At 46.2% G+C, this 27,791-nt stretch overlaps 2 protein-coding genes across 3 annotated transcripts in view; one reads left to right on the forward strand and one right to left on the reverse strand.

The window, feature by feature from the left end:
• The first annotated feature begins 349 nt into the window (after positions 1-349).
• LOC141101203 (RING finger protein 151-like) lies at positions 350-11,671 on the forward strand. The gene is given in 7 exon segments (XM_073590069.1): positions 350-444; positions 4,861-5,074; positions 5,918-6,054; positions 6,136-6,209; positions 6,212-6,306; positions 6,854-6,974; positions 9,677-11,671. Coding segments are annotated over 6 exon segments (867 nt in total). The 5' UTR covers positions 350-444; positions 4,861-4,868; the 3' UTR covers positions 9,911-11,671.
• Positions 11,672-11,675: 4 nt separating this feature from the next.
• The window catches only part of VIRMA (vir like m6A methyltransferase associated), a 61,688-nt gene continuing 45,572 nt past the window's right edge, over positions 11,676-27,791 (reverse strand). For both annotated transcript variants that reach the window (XM_073590066.1, XM_073590067.1), the window contains exons 15-24: positions 18,918-19,167; positions 18,592-18,809; positions 17,918-18,050; positions 16,929-17,078; positions 16,682-16,842; positions 15,881-15,977; positions 15,577-15,740; positions 13,619-13,950; positions 13,211-13,351; positions 11,676-12,111 (exon numbers count right to left, since the gene is read on the reverse strand). In XM_073590066.1, coding sequence (XP_073446167.1) covers positions 11,948-12,111; positions 13,211-13,351; positions 13,619-13,950; positions 15,577-15,740; positions 15,881-15,977; positions 16,682-16,842; positions 16,929-17,078; positions 17,918-18,050; positions 18,592-18,809; positions 18,918-19,167 — 1,810 coding nt within the window. In that variant the 3' untranslated portion in view covers positions 11,676-11,947. The remainder of the gene's footprint in view (positions 12,112-13,210; positions 13,352-13,618; positions 13,951-15,576; positions 15,741-15,880; positions 15,978-16,681; positions 16,843-16,928; positions 17,079-17,917; positions 18,051-18,591; positions 18,810-18,917; positions 19,168-27,791) is intronic.

A 27,791-nucleotide genomic window follows, 5' to 3' on the forward strand; every position in this document is an offset into this window, starting at 1 on the left:
AACCTCAGTCTGTAACTACGCTGCCGTCTGTCAGCCGGGAAATGGGCTAGGTGCCTGTGTGGGTCTCAGTTGTATGATCCACATGACACATTTTTGCGTATCCACTGGATGTGTCATAAAACACATCAATGCCAACAAAAATTAGATTTATTTTTGAATGTTTATTTTTACGTTTTCTTTGCCACTCAGGAGATATCATGGTGCCGCCCATTCTCCCCTCTATGTCGGTGCAGAGTCTGACTATCCAGGGATTTGTTTTCTGAGTGAACAGTGGCGTATTGTGTGGGGAGCTCAGGCTGCCGTGGTCCGGTCTCTTAGGAAACACGTGATCTTCCTCCTTTGTTTTCACAGGACAGGAATAGCATTCCAGTGAGGCTCCTCTGCCCAGTGTCACCCAGTCCCCGTCCATTCCTTGATTTTTCAGCCTTCTGTCAGGTTCACTGGGTAAGTGTTTCCTTATCCCATCACAGGACAAGGACTTGGTCGTCATGTTACAGCACGGAGTATAATGAGGTCGTCATGGATGAGAACTGTCACGTGAGTGATATATTTGCAGATGGATGTACCTTTATCTGATTGAGGAAAAGTCCTCCTGAGGCCACGGCCCCGCAGCAAAATAACGTGACTGATACTTGCAAAAGCTTTAGACTACAAAAACCACCGACGTAAAGAATAACCATCATTTCCATTTTTTTCTCATAAATCAACAGTACACATAAAAATAAGAAACTTTGTGATGTATCTTAATAGAGAAATCTGCTTCTTTCTCCTCCTGGACTGATCATTCATTCATAAAAGTCTCAATTTAGGAGTAAAAATCTGACTTTAGCGAGTACAGACCTTCCCATTACTGAGATAGGAGACGCTCATAAAGTTAAATTCAATGCATTTCTCTGCCCATACTGACTGAAGATATTGCATGTGACATTGCAGAATCACAAGTGATATGACATTGTGGAGCTCCGGCCTGAGGTGGAAATTCATTTAGTAAGAAGGCAAATAACATTTCATTAGATAAATAACCTCTCACTCTATATTGCGACTTGATGTACTGTTGACTTGTGCAGACAAGTGGCTCTGTGCCCTACAGGTGTTGAAGTATACTACGTGGACAAAATTGTTGGAACACATATCATTGTATCATTGAATTCAGTTTTCTCATTTAGTCCCAATGCCCTCCCCGAGTATAAAACCTGACTTCATTGCCTGCGGTATAGAACATCAATCCAGCCCCATTGCCCTCTGTGTATAACATTCAGCCCCATTGCCCTCAGTGTATAACATCTGGCCCCATTGCCCTCGGTGTATAACATCTGGCCCCATTGCCCTCGGTGTATAACATATGGCCCCAGTGCCCTCGGTGTATAACATCTGGCCCCATTGCCCTCCGTGTATAACATCCAGCCCCATTGCCCTCGGTGTATAACATCCAGCCCCATTGCCCTCGGTGTATAACATCTGGCCCCATTGCCCTCGGTGTATAACATCTGGCCCCATTGCCCTCAGTGTATAACATCCAGCACCATTGCCCTCGGTGTATAACATCTGGCCCCATTGCCCTCGGTGTATAACATCCAGCCCCATTGCCCTCGGTGTATAACATCTGGCCCCATTGCCCTCGGTGTATAACATCTGGCCCCATTGCCCTCGGTGTATAACATCTGGCCCCATTGCCCTCGGTGTATAACATCTGGCCCCATTGCCCTCTGTGTATAACATCCGGCCCCATTGCCCTCTGTGTGTAACATCTGGCCCCATTGCCCTCTGTGTATAACATCTGGCCCCATTGCCCTCTGTGTATAACATCTGGCCCCATTGCCCTCGGTGTATAACATCCAGCACCATTGCCCTCGGTGTATAACATCTGGCCCCATTGCCCTCGGTGTATAACATCTGGCCCCATTGCCCTCGGTGTATAACATCCAGCACCATTGCCCTCGATGTATAACATCTGGCCCCATTGCCCTCGGTGTATAACATCCAGCCCCATTGCCCTCTGTGTATAACATCCGGCCCCATTGCCCTTGGTGTATAACATCTGGCCCCATTGCCCTCGGTGTATAACATCTGGCCCCATTGCCCTCGGTGTATAACATCTGGCCCCATTGCCCTCGGTGTATAACATCCGGCCCCATTGTCCTCTGTGTGTAACATCTGGCCCCATTGCCCTCTGTGTGTAACATCTGGCCCCATTGCCCTCTGTGTATAACATCTGGCCCCATTGCCCTCTGTGTATAACATCTGGCCCCATTGCCCTCTGTGTATAACATCTGGCCCCATTGCCCTCTGTGTATAACATCTGGCCCCATTGCCCTCTGTGTATAACATCTGGCCCCATTGCCCTCTGTGTATAACATCTGGCTCCATTGCCCTCAGTGTATAACATCCAGCCCCATTGCCCTCTGTGTATAACATCCGGCCCGTTTGCCCTCTGTGTATAACATCCGGCCCCATTGCCCTCTGTGTATAACATCCGGCCCCATTGCCCTCGGTGTATAACATCCGGCCCCATTGCCCTAGGTGTATAACATCTGGCCCCATTGCCCTCGGTGTATAACATCCAGCCCCATTGCCCTCTGTGTATAGCATCTGGCCCCATTGCCCTCGGTGTATAACATCTGGCCCCATTGCCCTCGGTGTATAACATCTGGCCCCATTGCCCTCGGTGTATAACATCCGGCCCCATTACCCTCAGTGTATAACATTCAGCCCCATTGCCCTCGGTGTATAACATCTGGCCCCATTACCCTTGGTGTAAAACATCCAGCCCCATTGCCCTCGGTGTATAACATCCAGCCCCATTGCCCTCGGAGTATAACATCCAGCCCCATTGCCCTCTGTGTATAACATCCAGCCCCATTGCCCTCGGAGTATAACATCCAGCCCCATTGCCCTCTGTGTATAACATCCAGCCCCATTGCCCTCGGTGTATAACATCCAGCCCCATTGCCCTCGGTGTATAACATCCAGCCCCATTGCCCTCGGAGTATAACATCCAGCCCCATTGCCCTCTGTGTATAACATCCAGCCCCATTGCCCTCGGAGTATAACATCCAGCTCCATTGCCCTCTGTGTATAACATCCAGCCCCATTGCCCTCAGTGTATAACATTCAGCCCCATTGCCCTCGGTGTATAACATCCAGCCCCATTGCCCTCGGCGTATAACATCCAGCCCCATTGCCCTCTGTGTATAACATCCAGCCCCATTGCCCTCGGAGTATAACATCCAGCCCCATTGCCCTCGGTGTATAACATCCAGCCCCATTGCCCTCGGTGTATAACATCCAGCACCATTGCCCTCGGTGTATAACATCCAGCACCATTGCCCTTGTGGTTTATCATCTGGCCCCATTGCCCTCGTTGTATTTCATTTGACCTCATTGCCCTCGGTGTATAACATCTATCCCCATTACCCTCGGTGTAAAACATCCAGCCCCATTGTCCTCGGTGTATAACACCTGACTTCATTACCCTCGGTATATAATATCCAGCTCCATTATCCTCAGTGTATAACATCCAACCCCACTACCCTTGTGGTTTATCATCTGACCCCATTGCCTTCATTGTATATCATTTGACCTCATTGCCCTCGGTGTATAACATCTGGCCCCTCTCTGTGCCGTCCTCCTTGCCTAACATATGACAGTGAGCTCACTGATACCAGCGCGGTCCTGTAATAGGAGCCAGCAGTGTAATGAGTAATTTGGTGAAATTTCCTCCCTCCTAAATATTCCATCATCACGTGTTTTTTATTGGAAAGTTGAAGGAACTGAAGCAACTCAGCCACGAAGTGGAGACAACGGAAAGTTACACAATGGGGTCAGCATCTGATGGAGGATTCTGGGTTTGGCAAATGCCAGAACATTACCTGCATGAATACATTGTGCTAGATGTAAAGTATGGTGGAGACGGGACAACGCTATGGGGACATTCTTAGTTCCATTAAAGGGCAATCTTAATAAATAAATATAAGTATAAAAAAATAGCGTATAGATAGCCATACGCGAAAAGATAAGTTGGATGATCCTGATGATTTTGGCAGGACCACCTGCCTCGCTAATGTATATAGGGATGACGCATTCTCCGGCCACAGTACATGTTGGGGGAAGAAACCCCCCTTGCCTGAGCCTCTGTTCTGACATGATAGCCACCGCCAGCCTCGTCGTATTCCCCTCTCACCATTAGTGGTGATGAGAGGAATAGTCGTCATTACTATTGGAAGTATGTGGGCAGCATTAGGCTGGATTCACTATTTTTTTTTCTTCTTAGCCCAAAAAGCTATGGCTATATATTTACTGTATAGGTAGTTTTAAACACATTTTTCATTCTGGTATGACTTTTTTTTTAAGCGCAGTAAGCTATGAGAATTATTTTTGAAGGTGTTCTCCATCTTCCCTCTCTCTCCCACAAACTAGCAGAAAAAACTACATCAAATAACTGTACTTGATGTGTTCACTTTTATGAAGTTTTCTTCTGCTCATTTGGACATGGGCCTGATGGAGGCCAGTTCTGATCGAAAGTCAGGAAGTTACACTTTTTTATTTGGGCTACAAATGCCCAGGTTACGGTACAACACCCAGAGACTATGACCCTTCTGGCTCATACTCACATGCGAGAAACTCGGACGAGTCTGGCACGTCAATACCCGGCACTGCCACCGGCACTCGGATCGGTGCGCTCCGTTGCATGTATTTCTATGCAGCTATACGCTCCGGTCCCGAGTGCCGGGTATTGACGTGCCAGACTCGTCCGAGTTTCTCGCATGTGAGAATGAACCCTTCCCGATACCCTCTGGTTATCAGGAGTAGAGGGACACATTGCAGTCTTGTAGGGTTTCTAATATATTCCATTTATTTCAGCCATAGTAATGGGCTATGACATTGAACGTTTCCTTGGCTACGTGAATGACGGTCTTCTCTGCTGCATATGTCGAGATGTCCTTGAGCGCCCATTACAAGCCCCCTGTGAACACGCATTCTGTGCTTCATGTATTCATGGCTGGCTCGTTCATCACAATAACTGTCCTGAGAACCGGCAAGCCCTCGCTGTCACCGATCTAAAGGCATTGCACAGGTATTCTTCTGGGTGATTTCTGATTTTGTTCTTTGCAGTCTCCTATGTTTAGACTGCATCTTTTCAGGACACTACAAATTCCTGTCTTTGTTTCTTAGCAATATGGTAGTGTTCATCCCGATGCCCATACCATCAGACATATCCGTAAACCCTCACGGTGTATCGTACGCAGGGGACTCGCCCACAAAGTCTGAATGACCTCTAATGGGATGTTTCGGCTAAAAAATATTGAATGGTTCAATATAGTAAAAAAAAAAAAAAAAGGTGGGAGTATACAGACATTACAGTAGGAGATCACAAATGATTATTTCTGTATGATAAAGTATTGCACTGCCTGTTTTCTTTTAAATGTTTTACCTCAAATTAAGAATTATATTATTATATCACCTGCTGTAATAATCTGTATTCTCTTTTGCTTCCTCCTCTGCCCAGGAGCTGTGGTACGATCAGACCATGTCCCTGCACGGTCAGGCACTGTCAGACACGGCCATTACACAGTACACAGCAGGGGCACATGTATAAGATTATCTCAGCACAGGAATATTATTTTTAAACATCAAATTGTGGAAATTATTATTCCCAGATCTGTTCATTAAAATTACTGTAACTTTGTTCATGGGACAACCCCTTTAAGTATGAATTGGAAAGGTGTTAGATAGGAGTCCAGAGAGGGTATTGCAGTAGTTGAGGAGGGAGAAGATAAGGGCATTTTTCTAACATTTTTATGGATTTGTGAGACAGGTGAAAACGTGGAGTCATTTACTGCGATAGATCTAGAGAGAGGATTGAATGAGATGATACTACATGAGTTCATCCTCATTATATCCATCTGCATTTGTCTAGATACATGTGGAACGATCTGAGTCGACTTCAGATCCAGTGTAAAAATTCCAGAAGTGGCTGCGAGATGGTTTGTTCTCTGGAGTCCATAGATAAACATGAGGAGTGTGAATACAGTCGTATGTCCTGTATAAATGCTGGTAAGGATGTAATAAACTCATTACGACCACTGTCCGCCCTTCCATTCTATGTGACGCTCTACATGAGCTTTCTTGGATTAGGCTGTCCTGTCCAGTTTGAGAGAAGACTTTTGGATAGCCACCTGGCGGTGTGTGAACATCGGAACCGGGAATGTCCTAAGTTCCTAACGGCTGTGGTTATACGATCCTAAGTGCTGAAGCTCTCCAGCATAACTGTATCGCTGAACTCAGGACAGAGCTAGAACTTCTAAGGTAATAACCTTTACACATACAAGCATTAGCGTATGTTCACACTGTGCTTTAGCCTGCTGTCAGTGGCTCTGTCAGGGTCTACATTTGATGCCCCTGGAAAAGAAAGGATTCTGATGATTGCGCTGATGGGGCCATTGACTTTAATAACGGCAGCGTTACATTTTGCTCTGTCAGATATAATTTTCGGCAGTGTCAACCTACTTCTGGTGGGCTCCAAGACACAGTTGACCACATCTTAGTGCCTTTCTCAAATAGCAGGATACGGACGTAAATTGTGTCCGACAGAGCGCGATGAGACTCTGTGTTAAATCAACGGCCCTATAAGCGCAAATGTCCAAATCTCATTTTACAGGGTTTTGGACGCAAGTCCTGATGGACGCGCTGACATGCCATTCAGGGGCTTTCTGCCAGAGACCACACGAGCGCTCGGCCAAATGAGTGCTCCTGTGTATGGGAGAGACGGCCAAGATGGCCTTCTAAGCATGATTTGGCCGACAGCCATCTAATGTGCGGGGCGGCCTTTACTGTACTGATATCTCTTCTCTAGATCTGAAATGATATGCAGAGTCGAAGAAACAAAGCAGGAGATGGAATCTAGGCTGGACTCACAGAGACGACACATGGTCCAGAAAGAGAGTCTTTTACAGGCCGAGATTGAAGAGCTAAAGGTATTTTTTGTGTCTGCACACAAGTGGAATATAAATATCTGAAGACCTATTTAATAGGGATCCGTTTGAGATCCAGAGTTTTCTGGAGTGGAGGCAAATAATCCAGTTCACCAAAAAGAGCCAGATTGCCCATCACTAGTGGGAAAACAACTGTTCAACTTCTCTACAGCACCACCACAAGAAATGTGTGCGTATTGAAGTTTGCAGGCTGGTCTTGTAAAGCATGGACTCCTATCCAGCCAAGAAATACTCTTTGGCAGCCAAGAACAGTCCCCTAATAGACTTCTCTTTACTCAAACTGTGGAGTGAGGACGTCGGACCCCTGTTCCAGTGAATGGTGTGGATAAATGTTGAATGTGAGAAAATACTTCTAATAGGGAATCAGAAGAGTTTTGCTTTGTCATCTGAGAGCAGCATGATGTGGGGGTAGAGACCCCGATTCCAGCCATGTGTCACTTACTAGGATGTTTTACTATTGCAATAAAATTGGTGTTTTATTAGCAGCAGATAATCACTCCAGGACTAGCTGCCTCTGTGCCTCCTGGTCCAACCACACCCCCAGCACTGATTAGCAGCTCTGTCAATATACAGTGTATTAGAAAGCTGCCAATCAGTGATGTGGGCGGGGTTATACAGGGCTCAGCATTCCGAGATCTGCAGTAGAGAAAACAGTGATTTTTTTTTTTTATCACAACTGCTGCACCCAGTGAACTAAGTGACAACGCTGGAAGCAGGGTCTCTGTCCCTACATCATGCCACTGTCAGATTACATAGCAAAAACCTGCTAACATTCCCTTTAAAGGAAATGTCCACCTTTAAAAGAAAAAAACTAAAAAGCTCTAAACCTGCTTTTAGCTCTGTGTACCAGTGTATTCATAGTACAGATGTGGTCAAGTTTTGAGACTTGACAAATTTTGGTTTTATCAGAGTTCGTTGCATCAGTGGTTTTAGACCTTTTAGGCTGGTTTCACATTAGTGTTCGGGGGCTCTGCGGAGGGCTGCGTACTTCCTCTGTTAAGCGCCACCTACTTCTGCATGTGTCCTGCGTACCTATCTTTAACACTGGGTACGCAGAACATGCGGATGCATCGTTTTGAAGCACCCGCCGTCTTCGCAAAACGCAACTTGTTCCAATGCAGTTGGCGGGAGCGTCAAAACGATGCATCCGCATGTCCGGCGTACCCAATGTTAAAGATAGGTACGCAGGACGCATGCAGAAGTATGCGGAAGTAGTCTGAGCTTAATGTAAGAAGTACGCAGCCCTCCGCAAAGCCCCCGAACGCTAATGTGAACTTTAGCCTAAGTCAGGTGTTCTTATGGTTACAGAAGTACGATTATCAGCATTTCAGAAGTTCTTAACCCATTTTGAAAAATATATTACGTTTATGCAAAAACTCAATAATTACAGTGTTGACCCTTCATTTACAAGGCTTCTCGCATGCGCTCCGACAGCTGGATATCAGCTTGTGGGCCAAATCCGGATTGATGACAGATCATTTTTGCCCAATCAGTGTTTGGAGGATAAGCCAATTTCTGTGTTTTTGCTTCTCCACCCACTATTTGAAGATTGACCACAGGTTCTCAATAGGATTGAGATATAGGGAGTATCCTGGACTTAGACCCGAGTCTAGAAGGACCTTTTACCAAATTTTAAATGCTGAGCTTGACACAGGATGCAACAGTAGCTGCAAAGTGGAATAAAATGTTTAATTTCATTTCGCCTCTCCGTTGCAGAGATATTAGCAATAGTAATCAGGGAACGTGCATGATCAGGTGTTATCAGAGTATCTTGGGTGTGCTCGTATATTATGTTCGAGTCTCTACGGCTGCATGTCACTCGAGCATTTGCGATAATCGATGCGTACCCAAGCACCTCAATGCTCACTCAACACTAGAAAGGTCCTCTCTATGCAGTTAAAAATGTTTTTTGGCTCAAAAAAATTTAGCTAATCTCAGTAATTGCCATAGAATAAAACAGAGAAAGCTGGAAATTAGCACAAATAGGGTCTTATCCGACAACTTCATGTAGGTTAAAAACAGATTATTCTATTCTGATCCATTAAAATATGTGTTTGGAAATGTTGTTCAACTGCTGCTGATCCTCAGGTCGTCGGACCAATTTTAGATACGGGATGGAGGATTTGGGGAATCATTCCCCGCTGCTGAGGGGTGAAGACATCAGATGCCAAGGAAATAATATCATGCAGTTTTATTCGACGCGTTTCAAAGTGTAACGCTTTTTCAGGAGGTAACCACATAAGAAGTCTTTTTATATGTGGTTACTTCCTGAAGAAGCGTTACACTTCGAAACGCGTAGAATAAAACCATATTACTTTCTATTTTCTGACATTTGATGTCATCAATACTCAGCAGCGTGGAATAATTCCACAAATCCTCCATCCCATACATAAAATAAAGCAATCAGTGCTTATTTGATGAATGCTTGTCACTCTGGCACCTTCGCTCCATGACGCTCTGTATTACATCTCCCATCATGTTACCACTGCAGCCAATAACGAACACCTGCAGAAAAGCCAATGAGTTCTCAGAGAGCAGCAATGCAGGATTGACAGGGATTTCATCAAAGTAGTAATGGTGGTTTCATTATATTAGAACCTTTACTGCCTTGAAAAATTTTTTGAAAATAAATAAAAATATCTGCTTTGTTTGTATTCAATTTCTGGCTTGGTTTGTACTGTCAGAGTCAGATGTCACAGCTCTCGTCAGATATACGGACTCTGACGGCTTCGGAGAGACGGCACCGGCAGGACCTGGAGCAGACAAACCTGGAGAAGAGAGAACTGATGGAGCTACTGAAAGGGTTGCAGAGAGAATGCCAAACAAACAAGGATGAAATAGATAGATCTTCCAGTGAACGTTCTTCAAGGTGCCCCGAAAGCTTTAAGAGAAGAACCAGAGAGGTCTCTATAATCTAAGCACTCGTCAGGATGTAGCAACTAGAGAGTTTTGACCCGTATAGGCACATTTATTTTTTAGAAGACCTGGGATGTAGACAAGGAAGAAAACATTGGTTGTTTTAAGTTATGGGTTGCTCTTCCCGAATACATGCAATAATGAAGGATATAAGAAACTGTCCGTATGTTATTATACATGCTTGACAGATAAATGCATTTAAGAATATTTGTTTACATCTTCTCCCATTCCAGAAAGGTATATTTTAAGAGAAATGTATACTTCATTTTATTTTTGTCTTCGAAAGATCTAGGATTTTATTACAGGTCGTGTACACATTAGCATTGTTTTCATTCCATTGGTTATTTGATTCCCAAATGTAAAATTAGGTTTTAAAATGATCTTTAAAAATTGCCTACCATTTTCCTGCTGTAGAGTCTGGATGACGCCTTTACAAAGCCGGCTGTGCTGCTGCATCAAACCTAGATCAGTCAGCATCCTGGCTGCTCTTGGCTCAGGAAGGACACCCTGCTCTAACCCTCCCTCCTCTGTATTACAGGTTGTACACATCAGAGTATTTTTGCTTAAAGGGGTTGTCAAGTGGGATCTACACCAATCAGCAGAAAAGGGAATACACAGTATTTATCACCAGTGGGGCACTTTTATCCCTTTTACAAAATGAAGCAGCATCTTGGATGCTCGACTGCAGCTCCATTCATTCTCTATGGGGTTGCCTGAAAAAGCAGAGCGCAGCACTCAGCAACTTCATAGAGATCTCATGGAGCGGTGGGTGAATTAAATGGGGATAAAATTTCCCAGTCTGCCGATCAGAGCAGGTTCCATTGTCCATAATCCTCCAACAATCACTGAACAACCTCTCTAAAGGCCCCGTCACACACAGCGATGTCGCCAGCGTGCTCATCGGCCTGGGCCATTTTTTGATCGCTGGTCTCCCGCTGGCCAGCGTGCATCGCTGCGTGTGACAGCGTGGCTCCCAGTGCTCTAAGCAGGCGCTGGTCTCTAAGGTAAATATCGGGTTACTAAGCGGCGCGCGTCACTTAGTTACTCGATGTGTACCTTAGAAACCTGCGTGCTGGCAGCTCCCGGCATGAGCACGCAGGTTTTTAAGGTACACATCGGGTAACTGACGAGCGCCGCTCAGTATAGTAACCCGATATTTACCTTAGAGACCAGCATCCTCGCTGGTGCTGATCGCTGGTGAAGCTGCCTGTTTAGCAGCTCACCAGCGATCATGCAGCGATGCACCAGCGATCCGGACAATGTTGTATCGTTGTCGGGATCGCTGGTGCATCTTTATGTGTGACGGGGCCTTAAGAGCCCTTTCATAAAGCATTTTTTCCAGTCGAGGGCTTACAACCGGACCCCCTGCAAAATGTGATTCAGAAGTATGCACCAACGGGGTCAGACTATAATGGTGCCAACAGAGTCAATGTACACTCTCCCGTGCATCATTTTGGGGTGTATACACATACTGGAGCTGGACACCCAGACATAGTAGACTGCATCTGGGTGTTCGCCTTCAGCATGAAAATGATGTACGTCCCGGTGCACGCAAACTCTGTTGGCACCATTATAGTCTATGGCGCCGTCGGTGCAGACGTCCGGAATGGATCTGGAGATAAGCCCTGACGGGACCAATAAATGTAAGCTGAAACGAAGTGTGAAAGGTCCCTAACCAAATACCTTTCAATGAAATCCACTGTGAACATCCCATTTCATGTTGTGTTTTGAAGAGTTACTTTGAATAAAATACAAATAATGCACGTCTGATATTTAGTCTTTTTATTATATATATATATAAAAAAAAAAAAATGCGCCAAAGAAAATGGGACAAACAAAAAAGGACTAAACTGTACATAAAAATAAAACGCTTTTCACTTTGGACTTGTGACGTGTATCAAAATACGTTTACTATCAGGCCCAATATTGGATGGTGCGGCGGTATCACACCACATTGTCCCTTGGTCCTTCAGTGCTGTACCGCTTTCCAATAATCATTCAAACTATTCACATATATAACATGTCCGGGAGATTTCCTTCTATCTGGTAAAGGAACGCACGTGACGTCCTCTGCTGCCGTTTCCTCCAAGGAATTTTCCACGTGAAATATTTCCACCGCCTGCAGCATTAGCCCAAGAAGGTCCAAGACCTCCACCACCACCGCGGCCCCTGAGTGCTCGTTCACGAGGGTTTGGACGGTATCCTAATAAAGAAACAGATCAATGTTCAGGGTGGTAAAGGAAAAACACAACGTTCAATGCTCATTTTATGAGAAGGTCGATACTGTAGATATAAGTGCACAAAGTCACGTATGATGAAAACGATGGAAAATCTCTGCAAGGAAAATAACTCATAGAACAAAAAAATGGTGCACAAGACGGAAACTTGGTATCACAATGTTAAAAAGTGGTTGTCCAGCAGCGTTCACTTCCAACATGGGTCAGATCATCATGGACAACTCTGGCCTCCAAACTACCTAACAAGTTGTGCGCTCGATCAGCAAGTATTGTACACATATCTACAGAACTTGATCTCGATACCTCCCGATTGTGCGTGCTTTTCCGCAGCTATGTAAGGCAAGTCGCACTCCAAAGCAGAAGAGACACTGGACTTTAAGCTGTTTCTGTTGTGTGTACAGTGCACACACCTAAAGGGCAAAAGGGGGGTGAAGTGATATGAACTTTTATATTTTAAATTTTTTTTAACATTTTTTTTTTTTTTTTTTACTTTTTACTGGCTTCAATAGTCTCTATAAGAGACTTGAAGCTGCGATCTTCTTGTGATACACATAACAGAGCTGCAGCCCGGCTATGTGCAACAGAAATGCTCATCTGCTATGAACAGCGGCCACGGGGCGGCGCTCATAGCAGATCAGCAAGGACAACCATAGGGGTCTGCTGCAGACCCCGGGGGTTGTCATACCAACCCATCGGCGGCCCGCGAACATGTGACTGGCGGAGCTAAAGAGGCGCATCCGGAGCAGGCACATTAAATACTCATATCAGGGATTGACAGCGGCATTTAACATGTCAACACCTGCGGGTTTATCACGATTCCACCCGTGGGTGTCACGGGTACATGACAGTTGATCAGATTAGCTGTCATGTGCCTGAAAAGATGCTGGCTCAGTGCCACAGACCGCATCAAAGAGGGGGAGGCGACCTATGACATACTTATACGTCATAGGTTGTAAAGGGGTTACAACATAGTTGAAACTGGCAACACGCAAACAGAACATAAAATAATAGAAAACAGCGGAGATCTGTAAAATGTATAATATTAAAACGAGTGTGGTTACCAACCTGCGGAGCTTTGCCTAAGCGAAGGCAGGGGCACTCTGTCAAAATTGCTCTGAGCTCCTCTGCTTTCCACATACGCTCCTCGTGGGGCGGCCTGAGCAGTCCAGTTTAGCACACGGACACCTTCACGACGACTGTAGTTAACTAAACAGAACCGAAACCACAAAAGGGAAAAAAAAAAACTATAAAAACCTATGTTAGAATAAAATACTGCACATATAAAATCCATGGATTACAGGCCTCCGTCCAGATCTATTCTTGCTTTTGCATGGTCTCAGGTGCATTATCTTGTGTGTTTGTAAGGCATTTCCATGGTTGTTAAAGTTGCACAATGCACGGTAAAATATACACAATGTAAAACCACCATAAAATAATTAGCTAACTCCGCTTGGTAAAATCGTTGCGACCCACCTTTAGGAGCAGGAGGAGTGAAGAATCTGCTCTGGCTATGAAAGACCCCTCTACCACCACGGTTTCCTGGAAATCCTCCACGAGATGAAATCTTTGGAGTAATTTTTATGGGTCTCTTGGGCGGAGGGATTCCAACTGGAGGTACAACTTCTTTACGCTCTGCAGCCACAAAGTCGTCCACATGCATAGACGGAGGGCGGCTTGTGTTCTGCTTCCTTTGCCTGAAGAGATCGTGGGGGCGCATACCTTGTCCAAACCCGCCTCTGCCCCTTCCACGTGGTGGAGGCACAAAGTGGGCTCTTTTTGCTGGTTCAATGTATTCTGACTTTCCACTTTTAAAAGAAAAAGAGCAATACAACCAATTAAGAACCATCTCACACCAGCACAAAGTGAAGTAACCTACATAGCTTTAACCCCTTCCTGACACACAACATATTGGTACAGAATATAAATATATTAGGTCCTGGTCTTTGATGTGGACCCAGAATCTGAGATTGCAGTCCTCCCGGTAGATGATGGCTGTATTACACAGCCATCATCTGCCTCTAACATCAGTAAGTGGAGCCAAGCGGTTGTCTTTGTAAATGCCGTTGTCAATCTCTGACTGAGGCATTTACAGCACGTGACCATCAGCTCTCCACAACATGATCACAGGGTGCCGATGGCTTGTTTTTGCAGCCGGGGCGAGGGCAAAGACGACCTGCATGCCTGCCACTCCAGTCTCCTTCATAGAAGATGACTGATTTTATAGTATATACAAAATATGTGATACAACAATTGCACATTCAAGCTCCCCAAGGTGACTTTGAAAATACAGTAACTGGAAAAAAAAGTTTTAACTTTTACCAATATTTTGTTTTAAAAAATAAAAACTTGCAATTTTCACACTGGTGGCTGGGCCTATTCTAGGCTCATACTTCCTGTTCTTGCAAGAAGAGTTTTCAGCAGAGGCAGAATTACAATGACAGATAAACACCTCTATACGCAGCTGACAACAGTATCCAATCACAATAGGCAATGTCGAGGCTGACCCTGCTCCCATTCCCTTCACAATGGCCTTTGCACATGCTCAATAGGCGCTTCAATACAAAAGAGGAAGTTGGATCATTGAGCCTAATCGCCATGTGCTGTTTCTAGTGATAAGCGAATGTGCTCGGATAAGGTGTTATCTGAGCATGCTCATGTACTAAGTGTCTTCGGCATGTTCGAGTGAAAAGGTCAAGTCCCTGCGGCTGCATGTCTCTTTGCAGTTCGACAGCCGCAACACATGCAGGGATTGCCTAATAGTCATGAGACATGCAGCCGCAGGGATTCCAACATATTTTTACGAGCACATCGAAGACACTCTCTGTTAGCACCCGAGCATGGCGGATAACACCTTATCTGAGCATGTTAACTCATCACTAGTTGTTTCCTAAAAAAAAAAAAAAAAAAAAAAGCGGCAGGAGCCTAACATAGGTCATTTTTCTGATGACATTCTCTTCAAGAGGACAGTTTTACTAAATGCCTGGGGCGTCTTCTTAGGTCTCTACATTACACTGTTCCTCTGTCATTACTCTTGAAAAATGACTACATACATTAACAACAGACTCTTCCTTTGTTAATGGAGAAGGTCCCTACACAGTCTGATACTTTTCAGGTTATTGACAGTGATAATAGTGAAGCCAAACTGTCAATTATTCATTCATTTCCGGGAGGAGTAACAGAGTAATGGCAAAAAAAAGAAAATTACAAGAAATGAATTGTGATATTCAGTAAAACAGAGGAGGGCAGTCCGGTCTTCTTGACCTCCCCCCCAGTCCACTTCTGCCATTTATGATGTACTAGGATTGAGATCATCCAAGATGCTTCAGTAACAGGGATGTTAACACCCAGCTGGGGACCACTTCCGCATCTTCAGGCTTGATCTGAATGCATCTGGATCCATTTGCTACTCAGGAACTCACTGTGAGACTCACCTTGTAATAAACGTCTCATGTTTGTGTTTTCCCAGCTTGAACCCTTTGGAGGCTTTCGTCCGCCCTGGTGACGATGGCTCCAACAAAAAGGATTTCTCCAGCTCTGCCTTTAAGTCAAAATCACTGCAGCATTTGGAAGAAAGGTCAATCAAATCAACTTTCCCCTAAAAAAAAAACGAACAAAAAAAAAAAAACATGGACCTCATATTACACCTTGTGTGTGCACAGCAATATATTCAGGATTCTTCACATCCAATAGGAGTGTGATTGTCTGAAACACTGCAGTAAAAGGAAAGCTTTATACCAAGTCTAGGTCCACATCTGCTTCTTCAGGCTGAAAGGGCGAAAACGAGAAAGACTTCAGTTGATCGTCCATCACATCTGCTAGAACGTACACAGTCCTGCAGAGGAAAAGACGCCATATTAATCTGTTGCCAGAAATACTAACTTCACAACATAGTACTCAAAACAGATACCAGCACCACCTGGTTCCTTTAAAGGGGTTATCCCATGAAATACTTATATACCAAAAGTATTGAAATTCTGATAACATAGTGGGGGCTCTGCTGTCTCCTATCTTGACAGCTGCTCCTGGACTGATACATACTGCTGTGTGCAGCATGTTATCATACCGGATGTCATTATGTAAAAGATGGATTCCAGTGTATTATAAAGCAGCAGGAGGCCAGAAACAACAACTGGGGTAAATCCTATCACAAGCTTCTCAAGTGTTCTGTTGCTGCATGTAGTGACACACTAACATTAACCCATTACAGGCAGCCGACCCACCACATTTGTTATTCTCTTTTGGCAAATTAATGAAAGAATGGTTAAAACGATTATCCCTTAAAACGGCAAAAGAGGCCAATTTCTGCCAGATCTGAGGACACGGCCAGAGAAGAGGATCTCACCAGGTTTTGTGCTCCCTGGTAAGACAAAGCCTGCATTCCTGAAATACTGATGGAAATCATCTGATTTGCTAATGACATTTCTGTTTCTCTGAGAATAGGTCTTTCATAAATATGGCTTGTATTGAGCGTCCCTTGATGTAGATATCTTTGCAGTATTCATCTTGGCCTGGGTCAGCTACAATCTACTCAGTTACCGGTTATTGAAGAGGTTCTGCAGGGAGTCTCCAGCTGGCAGCACCGGCTCCACGTCCTGGTCACTCAGTGGTAGCGGCTCCTTTGCAGCTTCTAGTATCTGCCGGAATCCGGCCACGTTGTCCAGCAGAGACTCCAGGCTGTCATCTTCTTTGGACTGCTCCTAAAAACACAGAAATCAGATCAGCGCTGAGAATATCCAACCTCGTAACAGAGAAAAAAAATGGAAAAAAAAAATCCCAAACTCGCCAGAACGATTTTTTCCAGGTCCAGCAGCAGGTTGTGTGCGGGGTCGTCTTTGTTGAGCAGTAGTTGCTTTATCTCTCCAGAGCTGACACCGAGAGTCCGTGTGTGAGGGGCTCCGTCCACTTCCATAACTCCCCCATCATCTCCACACGTCTGCACGACAAGCGGGGGGGGGGGGTTAAACCAGTGACTCTAAAGTCACTAAACCAAGTATTCTGCCATTTCATTATTGTGTAGCCATTAAAAAATATAAGCGTGGGCCAAGCATGTTTAAAGTAATGCAGGTGATCGCCAGCCTGCTATCCACTACAAAGCCCAGCAAGCCCTGACATAAGTTACAGAATCACTCACACACAGGAAATCAACAGAAATAAGCTCACACGTCATCAACTGGAACTGCTCCGTCTCACGGCACTGTGAATGCTGCACCCCATCAGCAGCCGCCGAAAGGCTGCAGCGCTCATGAGACAATGCTATGAAATCGCCAGGAACATGTTTTTTTCCCCCCTTATATAACTGAGCACTTTTGAGCATTCAAGGTATTATCCAGTCACGGTTATCTATTACTTTGGCATTCATGGTCTATCCATAGGATAGCATGACTCTCCGATGCCTATCTGTCTTACTTCATCCCCTCTGCCATCCTTGTCTTCTGACAGTGGCTGCGTCGGGGTACTACACATCCACCCCCTATTCAGCTCAGTGGGAGGATGTGCAGAACCCCGCCAAGGCCACTGTCAGAATACAGAGCAACTCCGCAATTCAACATCTTCGGCAGGCGGCCACCACTGGCACAGTGAACAGCTGATCGGCAGGGAGGTGCTGGGTGTCGAACCCCGACTGATCAGACATTGATGACCTATCCTAAGGATAAGAGCATCAATGATAAAGTAGCAGACCACCGCTTTATGGCTAAATAACAGGAGCAGTATGATTTACAAACAGCAGCAATGTTACATTGTGGTTTTCATGTTATAGGTAAGAATACTTGCCGTTGGATCAGAGTTCAGTATCTGCCGCATGAAATCCACAAACGATGAGGCCAGTTCCCCAGTGTCTTTTCCAAACCCCGAAACTATCCGCTTCAGTAGTAAGAAGAGGGAACTGTTGTGTTTCCTGAAGGAGCTAGAGAAAAAAAACCAAATAAGTACATTACAAACATTGTAAGAGTTACACTGCAATCATTTTTTCTCTTTTTAAAGTGTGAATTTTTTTAATTTAAACATGCTGTTATTTTAACACTATCAAATAGATGTCAGCATTCACACTCATCCTGCGCAGCCATGCCATCACTGACATTGATAGGTTTATGTAAGACCACACAGTGCCCTAAGACTGGCCAGAAGAAAGCAGCCACGCTGTGTACGCCGCACAACAGAGTTCTACCTGTGACAGGTGATATTTTTTGAGTCCCCTGCCCCAATTCATCCCTTTCCTTCCAGGATTGGGAAAACGTGGCTGCTTTCCTTCATTGGTTAAGTCAGCTAATCCAACTCAGCCCCATTGAAGTGAATGGAGCCGAGCTGCAATACAACACACAACCCATGTTCAGGAGTGGCGCCATTTCTGAAAGAAAGCAGCCATGTTTCCCAAATCATGGAAAACTCCTTTAAAATGAGCTAAAACGAAAAAAAAAAAAAAAAAACATTTTTGTTTTTTGTGTTACCTTTTTAAGTGGAAGAAGCCAAAGTCATGCTCAGAGAGGAACATCATAGTCCTGATACAGGTGAGGAGCGTGGTATAGCTGCAGTCATTATTAGCCAACGTCTCCATCAGGCTGTCACAGATGGAAGGAAGATGATCTTTGCTCGGTAAGGAGTTGGAAAGTTGATCTACTTCTGAAGCCGGAGCTTCCCCTGAGATTGGTACAATGAGGGCTATGTCCTAAAAAAAAAATAATAATAATTTCAGATTAAAAAAAAAAAAAAAAAAAAAAGAAAATCACAGCTTCAGGAGAAGACAATGTAAAAACAGAGTAATACAAAAAGGTACCTGGTCACAGAGGTACTGCACAATGGACGCCACGTACTCTGCGCACTGTTGCTGGACGACACGGTCACCCGCAGACTTTAGTAATGTCAGCAGCTCTTGGAACACTTCAGCGTATCGCTCATCGCCTTTCCCTCCACTTATAAGGTGAAGAATTGCTACTTTGCAGGCTCTGTGGGCAGCCAAAGAGTCGAGGAGATCGAGGAGCCGAGCTGTCTGACCCGTGAACTGCTTCTCCTTGTCTTCTGGGGTGCTGAAAAAGGTCACATCACATTGACTTCCCAAATTATCACATCCACTATATTAGATTCAGAAATGGTCACGAACAGGTCTCCACAAGGAAACCATCAATAACTGAGAACCAAAGTCAGGTCATGAACTAAACCCCAAAGACTTAGTCTCCTGCCCCTGTATAAACCTCGTCCTGAATGACCAAGCCAGGTCACTACAATTTTATATAGTTTTTTTTTCTCTATTTTAGTAGTTAAAAATAAAAAAAATTGGCTTGTCGACATTTTCTGAGACCAGTTATCTTCATTTTTCCACCAATGGCGGGGTGTGAGTACTATTTTTTGTTTGGTAACCTGCATTTGTTGAGAAAATAAATATGTATATACATATACACACACACACACACAATATATATATATATATATATATATATATATATATATATATATATATGTTATTTTTTTTTTTTTTATTTATTAAAAACACATGTGACATGCACAAATGTGAACAAGTCGGTCGGACAGTGTCATCTTTTTACCAGCACTTGCTGATTATTGTCATATTTTTTTACTGCAGGATATTTTTGCACATTTGTTATTCTGTGCTTTCTGTTTGTGTTTCAGTCAGTGGGTGGTGTGAACACTGTGTGACCGACTTGTTCACATTTGTGCATGTCACATGTGTTTTTAATCCATTTTTTTCCTTGCTTTTGCATGGTTTGAGAGACCCCACCCCTCTTGTGTGACATGCACATGAAGAGCCGTCTTACACCACGTGCCCATACTAGGAAGCGCCTGTCTTAATCCTGTTCATTTAGACACTGTTCATATGTTCAGGTTTTAAATCATTAGATAGGGACTGCTCCATTAAGGGTTACCTTGACGAGGTGGAGTGGCTTGGTATACACTTTTTTTTGCAAAAAAAGTATCGACTAAATACCCTGTATTTGTCATCTTTTTACCAGCACTTGCTGATTGTCATTTTTTACTGCAGGGTATTTTTGCACATTTGTTATTCTGTGCTATCTCCTACACTGCAGTTGCCTCCAGCTGTGAGCTGGTCCCGCTCCGTGGGCTGTCCAGGTTACAGCTCTGGGAGAGGACTCAGGGGCCATTTTGTTGAAGTCCAGAGTTGTGCTCCGTGTTACAATTTCCCCCCCGTCACTGCTCACACAATGCTCGGTGATTTTGGGAGGACCGAGCTACGGCATCGAGCAAAGGGGTCTAGGGCAGCATCAGTGAGTGCAGGTCGGCAGCCTGACATCGTACTGCCAGTGTTGGACTACTGAGCTATTCCCACCGCTGGAAGAAGAAATTATAACTGCAGGGCTTCTCCGAGAGGTGAGAGCAGTGCTGGTGAGGTAAGAACGGTGAGAACTGGTCGGTAGCCTAGGATAAGTAGCACAATGTCAGGCTGCCTGACCTAACCTCACCGCCACGGTTAGCAATGGAGTGTTCTGTGCACATCAGTGCAATCATCATGCTGCTCTCCTCTGAACACGGATTGGGCTCTGCTATGTCAGCGTAAAGCCTCATTCCGATGTCTACAATGCAGGGACGTCTAAATGAGGCGTTATTGCTGCTTCTGCAAAGTGCATCAGAAGTCTAATGGGCTTTGCAGAAGCAGAAATAAAAAAGCCTCCATTAGACGTCCCTGCATTGTAGACATCCGAATGAGGCTCTACGCTGACATAGCAGAGCCATGTATCCGATTCCATCATGTGTCATACACTGCAGTGCATATAATACCATCCTTTGTAATACAGGAAGGGATTAGATGAAGAGTGTATGGTACACACTCTGCTCAGATGCACACCTAATCCCAGCGAGTGATACAAGGATCAGCACCAACTATCAGAATCAGTGCTGCCGGCCGTTCTCAGTGACACTGTTCACATCTCAACATCACTTTGCAATCACCAACAAGATAGTCTACGCCCTGTGATCCTAAACTTCATCCTCCCTTATCTTTTTCAATTGCCCAGAAGGGGAGGGGACATCACACACGTGAGCAGACCCCGCCCACATTTACTGCAGTCGTAATGCGAGCTAGAGCTACAATAGGGTCCAATGGCAAAGTTCAGCAGCTTATGACACATTTCAATTAAAATCCCTTTCATGTTGAATATACTGCAATGGCACAATAAGTATACGTTCTGCGACTAGTAAGTTATAGGCCCTGGTGGGCTGCAACCTATCCAAGAACACTAGGCAGCTCTTATTAGTGCCAAAAAGCAGTAGGAGAGCAAAAAGGTGACGTATGCGACGGTGAAAAACAAAGCCCTGGTGGCAGCCTTGCCGAGCTGTAGCAGATGACTGGATAACGGACCACCCTAGAAGAATGAGTGGCAATGTGAAAGGAAGCAGCTCTACTAATGAACCCATTGGCTTCTACAGTAATAGAAAAAAAACACACATTAAACATACAAAAAAAAATAAAATAAAATAAAAGATGTAATCTCAGGGCCCAAAAAAAGTAGAAAAACGCCAGACGGCTTTCATAGACGCATATATATCCCAAGAACTCTGACCAAACCTGAGGGCACGGGGAACATTCTGGAAGTGGAGAGCAAACAATTTCCTCACCCTGCGTAAGGTAAGAGCAAAACAACGGCACAAACCGTACGATGAGGTATTAAGGAGCCAGAGGATGCTGGAGGGCAGTGCACAGGGGTCAGTGCCAATGGGAGTCTAGACATGCTTGTTGAAATTTAGGAGTATAAAAAGAGGGATTTAGAAATTGAGTTCGTAACTAAAACTGGAATAGAGAAGGTCCTGAGAGTTAAACATTTCAAAAGTAAGGGAGCCCATTGTTCAAACGGGAGTAGCACTGCCAAGAATGGACAAACTTTTGCAGGATGGAGTTACAGGCCTTAAAAATCCAGGTAGCAGAGCCGCACAAAACCCTTCAAAATTCAGGAATGGTGGACCCAGCAAAAGGAAGTTGGGATGAAAAGAATAGGGATTTTTGTATGTACTCACTGTAAAATCCTTTTCTCCCAGCCAATCATTGGGGGACACAGGACCATGGGTGTTATGCAGCTTGCCACTAGGAGGACACTAAGTGAACACAGAAAAAGTTAACTCCTCCTCTACAGTATACACCCTCTCGCTGGCTGAGATTTCCCCAGTTCAGTGAAAAAGCAGTAGGAGCATTAAACAAACAACAATAACTATGTCACAACCTAAGAACAATACAATAAGCCAATAGGCTAAACAGGGTGGGTGCTGTGTCCCCCCAATGATTGGCTTGGAGAAAAGGATTTTACGGTGAGTACACACAAAAATCCCTTTTTCTCTTACGCCTCATTGGGGGACACAGGACTATGGGACGTCCTAAAGCAGTCCCTGGGTGGGAAGCATACAACTGCTAATACCCCATGTACCAATGGCCTAACGCTGTGGTACTGCCAATTGCAGGATGCGTCTGCCAAGAGCTGCATCCGCAGAGGCCCGAGTGAATTTGGTAATGTTTTGTAATGGTATGCAGACTGGACCAAGTCGCATCCTTGCAGACCTGTTCTGCCGAGGCCTGGTGCCGAATGACCCAAGAGGCGCCACTGATCAAGTAGAATGCGCCTTAATCCCTGCTGGGATAGGTGTGCCCGCTGGCACGGTAGGATTCCTGAATAGCCGAGCAAATCCACTTGGCTAGTGTGGCTTTTGAGGCGGCTAGACCTTTCCTATGTCCTTCTGGAAGCACGAACAGGGCATCTGACTTGCGGAAGTGAGTCATCTGCGAGATGTACCGTCTAAGAGCCCTAACCACATCCAGGGTGTGGAGGGCCTTCTCAATACGATGGACTAGTGCCAGACAGAAGGAAGGCAAAACAATTTCTTCATTGAGATGAAAGGAAGAAACGACTTTGGGCAGGAAGGGCGGGGACGTCCTCAGAACTGCCTTGTCCTGATGAAAATTCAGGAACAGAGGACAGCAGGACATGGCCGCCAACTCCGAAACTCATCTTATTGATGTAATTGCCACTAGAAAGACCACCTTCCAAGAGAGAACAGTTAGTGGCACGTTCTGCAGTGGTTTGAAAGGGGCTTCCTGTAAGGCTCCGAGAACCAAGTTAAGGTCCCATGATTTCAATGGCCTTTTATAGGGAGGCGCCACATGGGAAACTCCCTGAATGAACGTCTTCACTTGCAATTTGGTGGCAATTTTGCTTTGGAATATAACTGACAAAGCTGAAATTTGGCCTTTGAGAGAGCTAAGCGCGAGGCCTGACTCTAATCCGGATTGTAGGAATTCCAATATGGAAGGGATGGAGAACACCAGAGGGGATCGACCATGGTCCTTGCACCACGAGAAAAAGATCTTCCAGGTGCGGTGATAAATGCGCATGGACATGGGCTTCCTAGCACTAATCACGGTGGAGATCACCTCGTGAGAGAAACCAGATTGTGCTAAAATCCAGGATTCAATGGCCATGCCGTCAAAGACAGAGCCCCGGAGTTCTGGTGGTAAATCGAGCCCTGTGAGAGTAGATCCATGCGATCTGGAAGTCGCCAGGGAACATCGGCGATGAGTTGGACAAGTTCTGTGTACCATGCCTGGCGCGGCCAATCTGGCGCGACTAGGATCACTGGTACCCCTTCTGCTCTGATTTTCTTGATGACCCTTGGAAGCAAGGGAAGAGGGGGAAAAGTGTACGGGAGTTGAAACCGCTGCCACGGCAGAACTAGGGCGTCTGCTCCGATGGCGCATGGATCGCGAGATCGGGCAATGAATCGAGGAGCTTTGTGGTTTAGCCTTGAGGCCATGAGATCCACATCCGGAGTCCCCCAGCGATGGCAAGTCTGCTGAAAAACTTCCAGATGAAGAGACCACTCTCCTGAGGCAAGGCCCTGGCGACTGAGAAAGTCCGCCGCCCAATTTTCTACCCCCGGGATGTGGATCGCCAAGATGGGCGAATGGTTGGTACTGGCCCAAAGGAGGATGTGACTCACTTCATGCCTGGCCATCTTGCTCCGAGTACCTCCCTGACGGTTGATAAACGGCACAGCCGTGGCGTTGTCGGATTGGATCCTGATGGGGTGACCTGCGAGGAGATGGTGGAAACTCAGTAGGGCTAATCTGATTGCTCGTATCTTCAAGATGTTGATGGGGAGACGAGACTCTCAAATTGACCAACGACCCAGTGCCGTGTGGTGGCGAAAAACCGCACCCCAGCTAAGAAGATTTACGTCGGTGATCACCACCAACCATCGTACTGGGAGAAAGGACTTCCCTTGATTCAGGGAGGATTTCAGTGTCCACCACCTGAGGGTTTGTCTGACCCGCAGGGACAGAAGGAACCGATGGTCCAGGGAGAACAGGTTCTTGTCCCAAGTCAACAGCAGCGCATGTTGTAAAGGGCGGAGATGAAACTGTGTGAATGGGATCACTTCTATCGCTGCTACCATCTTTCCGAGAACGCTCATGCTGAAACGAATGGAGTGAGAAATTGGACGGGAAAGAGTCCACGCTGCCTGTTGTAAGGCTCGTGCCTTTTCTGGAGGGAGAATGAACAAACCCACGGGAAGTGTCCAAGATCATTCCCAAAAAGGAAACCTACTGAGCCGGTGCCGGAGAAGACTTCTCGAAGTTTATCTCCCAACCCAGGCGAGAAAGTATATTTACTGTGATATCTACGGATTCCTCACAGGCTGGAAAGACCCTTGATCAGGTCGTCCAGAAACGGGAAGTACCACCACTGCCCGAGCGTGAAGAATGGCCATGACAGCCACCATGACCTTGGTAAAGACTCACGGGGCGGTGGCGAGTCCAAAAGGCAAGGCAACGAACTGGAAGTGTTCCTCGCGAATTGTGAAGCGCAGGAACTGCTGGTGGAATGGACAAATTGGGATGTGAAGGTAAGCATCTTTGATATCGATGGATGCTAGGAACTCTCCTCTTTCCATGGAGGCGACGACTGAACGGAGAGATTCCATTCTGAATTGCCGTACCTTGACAAACTGATTTAACAGCTTGAGGTCCAGTATGGGACGCATCGTACCATCCTTCTTTGGAACCACAAAGGTTTGAATAAAATCCCTTGAACCTTTCCGTCTTGTGGGACCAGAATGAGGACTCCATCCCTTTGCAGCGCATGAACAGCCCGAAGGAAGGCTGTTGTCTTTGTCTTGGGAGGTGAGGACCGGAAAAAACGTGTCGGGGGGGATCTATTTTGTATCCGGAGGACACCAGCTCCACTATATCCAGATGCCCTTGGCCTGGGTTTCCAAGAGCGGTTAGGTCTGTTTGAGACCTGGGAACCTCTGTCACCACGCGGGGATCGACCTGATCCAGATGAGAAGGTTGTGGAGGACCAAGTGGAATTGTTGCGAAAGGGCTGAAAACGAGTCAGCTGTTGATTCCGAAACGGCCGCACAGGCCTTTTTTGGGGAAGGAATTTACTGGAACACAGCGTCCAGGAGGACCAGGCTTGCGCTTTCCCTGCCAGACAGATAAGACTTAACTGCGCTCCAGCAGCACACTGACATTTGGCTTTACAGGGACATACAAAAAGCACCCTCCAATCTAAGTACAGACAATCTTTGAGCACGTAAATGATGAAGGTCTGCACTGACCGAAACGTTTTGTTTGGTACTACAAATAAACTGTTCCATTTAAGCATTTAAGTTGAGTGCCAGGTTTTCATTATACTCTCTCCAAATAGATGACCGGTTTGATAAGGCAGGGAAGTCAACGATCTTTTGGAAGTTGAATCCGCCCGCCAGTCACGGAGCCATAGGGCCCTTCTAATGGAGACTGCATTTGCGGCTGCCTGTGCAGCGCAACTGGCCGCATCTAAAGAAGCGTCCACTACAAAGTCTCCTGCGTGGACTGTCTGACTGGCGACGCTGGCTTCCTCCGGGGGAAGATTGCTATCCTGGATGGCAGTAACTAATACCTCTGCCCAGGTGGCCATAGCCTTAGCCACCCAAGTCGCCGTGAAAGATGGAAAGAGTGCCTCTCCTGAAGCTTCTAAAACTGAGTGAGCAAGGTAGTCAATCTGACGATCAGAGGGGTTTTTGACTGAAGAACCTTCAGAAACAGATAGGAGGGTTTTGGAAGCAAGACGCGATATAGGAGGATCCACAGAAGAGGACTGAAACTAATCCTTCATTAGTTCAGGAGCAAAAGGGTATTTAGCCTCAAATGGTTTTCAGGTCAAAAGCCTATTATGTGGCCAGTCCCTATGTCTCTGGACAATGCCCTTAAACTCTGGATGGCTGGCAAACACCCTGTGCACACGTTTAGTCTTTTTAAAAGATACAACGTGTTCTGGGGCAGGAATAGTGTCCTCGTCCAACTTCAGAATCCTGTTAATTGACTCTATAAGAGAATCAAGCGATTCTTGGTCATTGGGGGGATTCTGGGGTACAGACATGTCAGACTCGTATTCAGAGTCATGTTCGCTGTGCACATTGGGAGAGGGAGAGCGAGAGACAGAGCTCGCAGATGTTGAAGCGCGAGCGAGACTGGGGGACGCGTCATGGGTCCGCTTTCTAGAGACCTGACCGTCCCTTGAACGAGTACGGCCCCTGCTGGTGGACGGTTCCTGGCCGTCTCCAGAGCCCTCCTCGGTCCGCGAAGGCAGGTTTTGACTTAAAGAGGAGTCCCGGAGGGAGTCTATAGCTTTGGTCAGTGACTCCAAAGACCGTGACAGGGACGCAGCCCACTCAGGGGAACTAAATACAGAGGGTCCGGTGGCAGCGGATGGTGTTTGAGCACAAGCCGGGTCACAATTTGTGTATAACGGATTATTTTGGGCACTGGGCAAGGCAGTCTTGCAAGTGGCACAAGAGGTAAAGAATGCAGTGTGCTTCTTAGTAGCCCTTTTGGCTTCCTGAGATTGAGACATAGTGCCCCCGAAAGAGTTACAGGCAGAGCCTGGGCTGCAGATGAAGGGAATGTGCAGAGAAGGGGTTAAGCTGTCTTCTGAGGGCAGATGCAGCTTACCCATGGTCCTGATGCTGTGTCCCCAAGAGGAATAGCGGTGGCCCTGCAGCGTCGCCAAGTGCTGTCAGTCAGTGCGAGCCCCCCACAGCCGTCACAGAACAGGCTGAGGTAAAAAGCATGGCCGCCGAAACTAACAGGGCGCTTCTCGTTCAGAGCGAGAAGCGCCAAGGACGTGGGCGAAGGCGCTGACGGTAGGTGGCGCTATGTAAATTGTGGCCTAGTCCGGCCGAAAAGCCGGGGACTAAATTTCTGGGCCTTCCAGCGCTAAGCGTCAGATGAAGGAAAAAAGGGGGGGGGGGCGCGACGGGGCGCCAACGTACCGCTGCTGACACTAGGTCAGCTCTTCTCCCAGGGACCAGGACCCGACCCCATACCTCCAATCTGGTGCTCGCACAGGCCGCGCTGTCCAGGACCCAGCTGCAGATCTCATCCTCCCGGGCGATGCAGCAGAGCTGTAGGAGTTCTTAAAAGGGGTATACCTCAATCGATCCTCCCTATGGGCAGGGGGATGGAGAGGCCACGGGGCTAATTTAGGGCATCAGAAGCACTCCTCAGTCTCTGTGCACTCCTTGTGCTCGCCCCTTTCATCCGTGCGAGATCGGGACCGTCGCCCTGAAGAATCAGGTATGCCCAGTCGTCGCAGGAGAGGGTACAGGGAGATATACTCCGCATTCTTGCCTGTTATTGGTTCGAGGG

The sequence above is a fragment of the Dendrobates tinctorius genome, unplaced genomic scaffold (genome assembly GCF_039654945.1).
Source record: "Dendrobates tinctorius isolate UK_male_01 unplaced genomic scaffold, ASM3965494v1 ptg000116l, whole genome shotgun sequence".
Classification (NCBI taxonomy): Eukaryota; Metazoa; Chordata; class Amphibia; order Anura; family Dendrobatidae; genus Dendrobates; species Dendrobates tinctorius.